The sequence below is a fragment of the Acinonyx jubatus genome, chromosome E4 (assembly GCF_027475565.1).
Source record: "Acinonyx jubatus isolate Ajub_Pintada_27869175 chromosome E4, VMU_Ajub_asm_v1.0, whole genome shotgun sequence".
Lineage (NCBI taxonomy): Eukaryota > Metazoa > Chordata > Mammalia > Carnivora > Felidae > Acinonyx > Acinonyx jubatus.
In genome coordinates this window covers 60,816,254-60,823,119 of record NC_069395.1, presented here as the reverse complement: position 1 = coordinate 60,823,119, position 6,866 = coordinate 60,816,254, and the positions used below count along the sequence as shown (strand labels likewise).

The 6,866-nt window shown below is 48.7% G+C and overlaps 1 protein-coding gene across 1 annotated transcript; it reads left to right on the top strand.

The window, feature by feature from the left end:
* Positions 1-683: 683 nt before the first annotated feature.
* On the top strand, positions 684-4,069 carry MAP1LC3C (microtubule associated protein 1 light chain 3 gamma). Its single transcript, XM_015072897.3, has 4 exons — positions 684-1,141; positions 1,243-1,298; positions 1,477-1,583; positions 3,681-4,069. Exons 1-4 carry the CDS (start codon positions 1,084-1,086, stop codon positions 3,883-3,885), a joined length of 426 nt encoding a protein of 141 aa, XP_014928383.1. The 5' UTR covers positions 684-1,083; the 3' UTR covers positions 3,886-4,069.
* Positions 4,070-6,866: the final 2,797 nt, after the last annotated feature.

Genomic DNA, 6,866 nt, shown 5'->3' with positions numbered 1-6,866 from the left:
CTGTTGAGTGACTCTTCCAGGAAATAAGTACAGGGAATGTAAACCGTCTGTACATTCAGAGTCCAGAGGTCTGCCCAGATGATGGGCATACATGTCTGGAGGCAAGCCCTGGACGCTGGGACCTAGAAGATCTGTGTCTCGCCTCTTACCAGCCATTGGATCCCAGGCAAATCAGTTAACCTTCATGGGCCTTTGTTTCCTATCTCTCTCTCTCTCTCTTTTGGAGAAAGAGAGAGGATGAGCAGGATAGAGGTGCAGAGGGGGAGAGAGAGAGAGACAGACAGACCGACAGAATCCCAAGCAGGCTCCATGTTCAGCACAGAGCCTGATGCAGAGCCAGAGATCATGACCTGAGCCGACATCAAAAGCCACTCTTAACCGACTGAGCCACGCAGGCGCCCCTGTTTCTTATCTCTGAAAGGGAGATCTCTGGGGTCACTGGGCTTCCTTCTCTCCTTTACTGCAGAGAAGATAAAATGTCAGCATATACTAGAGTGTAGCCCTACCTTGTACCAACTCTGAGTTTTAACCTCAATGGCCTCTCTTACTAGCTGTGTGACTTTGGGCAAATGCCTTTCCCTTTCTGATCAAAGGTTTCTTTCTGTGAAAAATGACAAGGTCTGTTGTGAGAATTAAGCAGCCTACTTCAGCATTGGGTGGCCCCATCCTGGCCACCTTCAAGATAGCTCATTATGGAAGCACAGGAATGTCCTTAGCAAACAGCTCTTTGACCTCTCCAGAGTCCTCAGTGCAGACCTAGTCTGCTTGATTACCCAGCCCCTGGTTTTACTGTGAACCCTAATTTCTCCAGCAAAGAAATATCTTGAACCGATCATGAGCAAAGTGGCCTTCTCGGACCAGCAAGCAGGTGGCTGTTCCAGGTCCTTCCTCAGGACTGACCTCCTCCTGCCCAGGGAGGGGGAGGGGAAGGCGGGTTGGAGATGCCTGATGTCACACAGCCCTACATAAGGGCCTCCGTTAGACTCCTGCGGGTGGTTTGGAAGCAGCTGGAGGAATGAATTAGGTCCTGGTTGTGGGATTTTTTTTTTTTTAAGTCAGACACAGACACAGCTGTTGAGCAAAATGCAGACTCCACAGAAAACCCAAAGCCTCAGACCATTCAAGCAGAGGAAGAGTTTAGGTAAAGTTCTCAGAGTCGCTGTCTGGGTTGCCAGAGAGAGGGAACAGGATACAGGCTTCTCTTGCTGTTTACTTATTCTTTTGTCTTTAAAATATTCACAGCAACCAGACAAGAGGAAGTTGCTGGAATCCGGGCAAAGTTCCCAAACAAGATCCCGGTAAGACTCCATTGTGCTTTTTGAAAAGGAGTATGCCTTGTGTCTTGAAACAAAAACAAAAACAAAACCCCAAATATAACAAGAAGAACAAAAAAAAATCCCCACTGGCTCTCCCTGTTCTAAGTTTCTAAGGCAGTGAGAGCTCTGTCACATTCTTAGGGGTTGACCCTCTTGACAGGTGATAGTGGAGCGCTATCCCAGGGAAAAGTTCCTGCCTCCGCTGGACAAGACCAAGTTCCTGGTCCCTCAAGAGCTGACCATGACCCAGTTCCTCAGCATCATCCGGTAGGTGACAAAGTACATGTGGCGGCATGTGCTGGGCTTTTTCTGTTTGCTTTGTTAGTTGGTTTGGTTTTGAGGATGGGAGCATTCTGGAAGAGAGGGAAAAAATTTTCTCTGTGACTCACCTTTTAGCATCTGTAGTGCCCAGGAAAGATGCTCTGAGAACTAATCCAATTTAAACAGGTGGGGGAACCCCACAGATAACAAATCTAAAGGGAGTAACTTTTCTAAAATGTTTCAGAGGTAGTCTTGGCTCTGAAACCAGACCGAAAGTGCCTTTCCTCTACGTGCTGTTTAAAACCCAGTCTGCATTTTCCCAGGAGAGACACAGTACCTTTAAAGGGTGTGCGCACCAGGGGATTGGGGACCTCTTCAAAAGGCAAATACTCCCTGCACTGCTTAGACCCTGGGTGGCAGAACAGGGAAGGAGTACCCACACATGCCCCTTCCTTGGGTTAAGGCACAGTGAAGAAAATGGAGCAATTTTTAAAGTTTCAGAGGGTTAAGTAGTGTCACCCGACACATGGATTCAATAAAAATGACTTGGGAGTAATGTGAATACCACCCGGGAGGTAATTCTTCACAGGGTTGAAAAGTCCGGTGAGGCCAGCCCTTGCAAGCTGCCTAGATGCTTGTTGCTTGGAGAATTCATTATGAATGTGTGTTGCTCTCAGTTTTGTTTGTCTTGGTGAGTTCTTTAAGAGCATCCTGATTTCCTCTCCTCAGGGAAGCTTACGTTGGCCCAGTGTGAACAGAGGTGGCTAAGGGAGCATGAAAGTTAGGATTATATCCCAACGTGTTGATGTAACATAGTGTGACCTCCCCTCCCCCACCTCCCTCAGAAACAACCCTTTGAGTTCCCAGAGCTATTCTTTTTCTCCATCCCAGACAAGAGTCATCTCCTTTCCACCAGCTCTGACCCACTCTCCATCCCAAATTTTGATGCTCCAGGATGTGTGTTGAGCATCAGTTATGTTCTGTGTTCTTTCTGGGCTCTGTCTTTACAGCAGTGAAAGAATAGACAAAATTCCTTGTCCACAGCCTCCTCCTCCAAGGAATGCCACAACCCCCATGGAAAGAGAGCATGGCCAAGGACAGGAGATGGGGGTGTAGACTCTAGGAGCAGAGTTCCCTGCAGAGCTGAAGGCAATGCGCTCGTTCCCAGCTCCACCCATACCCATCGCAGAACACTTCTTTTTTACCCAAAGACAGCCATGCAGTTGTCAAAGCCAGAATCTCTGGGGTTATTTTAGGAAGGATTATCTAGTTGTAAAATTAATCAGCTTCCAGCCACCTGTGTCCCAAAGCCACATGGACCTGAAGGTTCGAAGCTTTGAGGCCAGAGTGGGCAGGTTGGGCTGCCTCTGCAAGCAGAGCACATGGAAATGTGCTGCAGGGGGTGCAGAGCCCTTACCTGGGTGGCTACGTCATCACATCGTCCTCCACTCCAGGATGAGCCAGGCTTCAGACTAACCTTGACATTTACAGCATGTCCAATTGAACTTTGCTGTTTCTCCATTTCCTTGAGGTGGGGGAGAGATGGCCAGGGGCAGTTGGGTTTGGGGGAAGGGCACACTTGGAGGCAGCAACCTTCTAAAATGTCATCCCAAGGCTGTTTAACAGTGAGATGCTGGAAGATATTGTAATCACCTTTGTATGTCTGGGGAGGTGCAGACCTTTGGTTTAAGAGCAAAGAGCTTATTAGCTTAGCATTTTTGTGTTGGTATGTCCCCTAGTAAACGATAGGATCGCCTCACCCTTTTGGCCCAACTGGGAGGACTTATGGTATTTTAAAGCTGCAGGAAAGGAGTAGGGAGCAATTCTATCTTCCTGAGTGTCATGATCCTGCAACCCTCTGGGATGCTTCCCAGGCAAACTGAATTAGAATCTCTAAGTGTGGAGTATAGGAATCTGTATTTTCAGCAGGCACTCCTGGGTCATTGTCAAGTTTGAGGACCATTCCTAGAGCGGGGAAGTGGGCTCCTTGGGTAGACATGTTTGCAGTGAACAAACAGATAAGTCAGGCCTTGGGTCAGGAGCCCATGCCCTGCCCAGTTAAAGTTTCCTTTTCCTGTCCCCACCCCCCCACACCCCGCCCAGGAGCCGCCTGGTCCTGGGGGCTTCTGAAGCCTTTTACTTGCTGGTGAACAATAAGAGCCTGGTCAGCATGAGTGTGACCATGGCAGAGGTCTACAGGGACTACCAGGATGAGGACGGCTTCGTGTACGTGACCTACGCCTCCCAGGAGATGTTCGGCTGCCTGGGCTCCGGGAAGACCCTGCCGTCCTCTGCAGAGCATGTCTAGAACCTGTTCTCAAACCTGCGGAGACATGGACAAGCCCCAGTGTGTGCGGCAGGCAGTGATCAGCACCAGCCATCACAGGGACACCTGGCCACCCCTGTCTCCTTTGTGAGGCTCCAGGCTCCCATGTGCTCCATGTAAGATGGCATGCTGGCTCTTGGGAATCGTGTAAATAGTAAGTCCTTTCTAAGTAGATCTTTATGGTTCTCCGACGATGAGCCGGAGAAAGATCTAAGTGTCTTCTGTGGTGGAGGCCGGCAGGCTTTTGGGGAGTCTGGTGTCACCCCGTGTGGGCAGGAGTCCTGTGTGCGCTCGGTCATTGGGAACTTCGTCCTGAGGACGGGTCTCAGGGGAACCCCCGCGTTCTTCAGGGGGCAGGGGTCCTTATCTGTGTCGTTCCGGAGACAATTATTGTATTTTCACAGCCTTCACTCCACCTTCTTTTCTCTCAGATTCTGTTTTATCTGTTTATACCATATGGATTTATGCCAAAGATACAACTGTTCAATATAGAGTCACTTAACTCGTACGTGTTTGCTCTGTGCCAGCTATGTAAGCAGGTAACACATGTCTTAGTGTTTCATCACAACTCTCTCTGGTTAATTATCGTTATCACCATTTCACAATGAGGAAACTGAGGCCCAGAGAGATAAAACATGTTTTCCAAATTCACACAACATGATCTGCTGGGACTCGAGCCCAGAGAGTCTGGCTTTGGAAGCCACACTCCTAGCCCTCTGCGAGGCCCTCCATCTGATGAGGTTACTCTGCGAGTTCAGACTGGCTGCTTGAGCCACAGAGCCCACTTTCATCAACTTAGCCCACCAGGGAGACTTGCAACCTGGGGAGTGTAGCAGAGCTCGGAACTCGTGGAACAAGTGACAGGGGGTGTTTGGGTTAGCAGCTGCAGCACCAAGTATGAGCACTCCAACTGTGCTTGGAGGGTATTCATCAGGGAAGGCTTTGTAGGGTGTTCCACTTGAGCTGGGTTTTGAAGCACAGATAAGAGTTTGTCTAGAAAGGAATTTTATTTATTTATATTCAACATACATTTATTGAGCGCTTACTGAAAGGGAAGTCCTATCCTAGGTGCTGGAAAGACAACACTGACCAAGACAGGTAAGGTCCCAGACCTCAGGGGTCACAGTTGATTCTAGGAAGGGAAGAAGGACAGTATTCAAGATGAGTTTCCATGCTTATAAGTACAATAAAGAAAAACAAAACAAAACAGAAGGTAATTAGCAGATTTAATCCTTTATGTAGGAGGGTCAGAGAGAGCTTCTGGGAGGGAGGAACTTTCACTTGGACCCGAATGATGACAAGGAGCCGGTGGTGGAGGCTAAGCATGCCAGGGGGAAGGGTGGCTATGAGGTCCAAAGGTTTGAGAGCTTTACAAACGGAAAGGGTTCCAGCGTGGTTGCAGCCAGGGAAGGGGAGAGAAGCTAGGCAGGGGCCAGTCCTACAGGGTCGACTTTGCTAAGGTGTTAGGGTTTTATTTTAAGGTTGGTAAGTGGGAAAGGAGAAGCATTCTAACTGGAGAGAGAGAGAGACAGAGACAGAGACACAGAGAGAGAGAGAGACTCAGTGAAGGTGTGATCTCCCTAACATCCCCCAGTGGCACTGAGATGGCCTTTGCCCTCTGCTCACTCCTGGGTCCATGGATCCGTGGATCCATCGTCCTGCTCCAGGCTGCATTTCACTGCTCCCAGGCACCAGCCAGCCCACTCTCCTGCCCGTGGCTGTCCTTCCCATGCCCAGCTTGCCTGGTCTCCTGCTCTACTCACTTCCTCTAACACCCATCCATCAAGTCCTCTCTGCCATCTGCTGAGTGAAACAGCGCCTCCCAGATTTGTTCTCCAGATGTATCCTTTGCTTCACCTTGAGCAGTGAATATTCTTCCTAAATGAGTCCATTTCCCAAGATTGACTTTGACTTTGAGAGCTGGTTGGCCCTGGACATCCACATAACTGGCCGTGCCCGGGGCTGGTGCTCTTGCTCCCAGTCTTACCCATCCCTGCGGCTGCTCTTGAATCCAGCATCTAAGATTATCATCCCTCTGGATTGTAGCTGGGTGAGCTGCTGTGCTCTGTTTTGTCTCCAAGACCCTTCCCGATATGGCTTCCCTCCTGCATCGACCTCAGGCTGCCTCGTTTGTGGTGGACAGTGTCCAGTTTCCTGCTGTATAACCAACCAGCCCAAGTTCAGTGCATGAAACCATCACGGCTTTTTTGCACTTATGGAGTCTGTGAGTAAAGATACCAGAAAGTGCACAGTGGCAACAGCTCCCTGCTGTCTGGGGACTCAGCTGGGAGACCCGAGGGCTGGGAGTGACTTGAACGGCTGGGAGCTGGGATCATCTAGAGGTTTCTTTGGTCTCATGTCTGACTCCTGGGCTAGGATGACTCAAGGCCAGGCCCAGCTGAGACAAGAGGAGTTCCATGTGCCTCTCCCAGTGTGGGTTCCAGGTCGGCCATCCTCAGAAGGAGAAGTGGAAGGGCATGTGATCCGAGGAACCAAGACCACAGCTGACCTGTCCCTAGGTGATGAAGTCCAATTGATTTTGGTCCGGATTTTTTTTTCCTTTCTTTTCTTAGCATCTACTCAGATGCATAAGATTAAATGGCAATGTGTACTTCTGTAAATTATGACTACTTTTCTGTTACAGTATTCATCATTGTCTATTGATTTTTACGAGCTCACAAAGTTGAGTGATTCCCTCTTTGTATACCATATGTATTAAAAATAATTACCCAGTTCCTTTGGTCTTGTTTATGGCAGACTGTCTTACATAACTCCTTTTTATTCTTCTGTGATCTTTTCCTTGTGGATTCTGAGTTCATGTTCTCAATAGAAAGTTTCTCCTAACTCCGCGATTATAAAAAGTATATACCCATCCTGTGTTTACTTCTAGCACTATGTTTCCATTTTGTTTACATTTAAGTATTTGAATGAAGTGGAATTTATTTTGGTAACAAAAGAAAGTA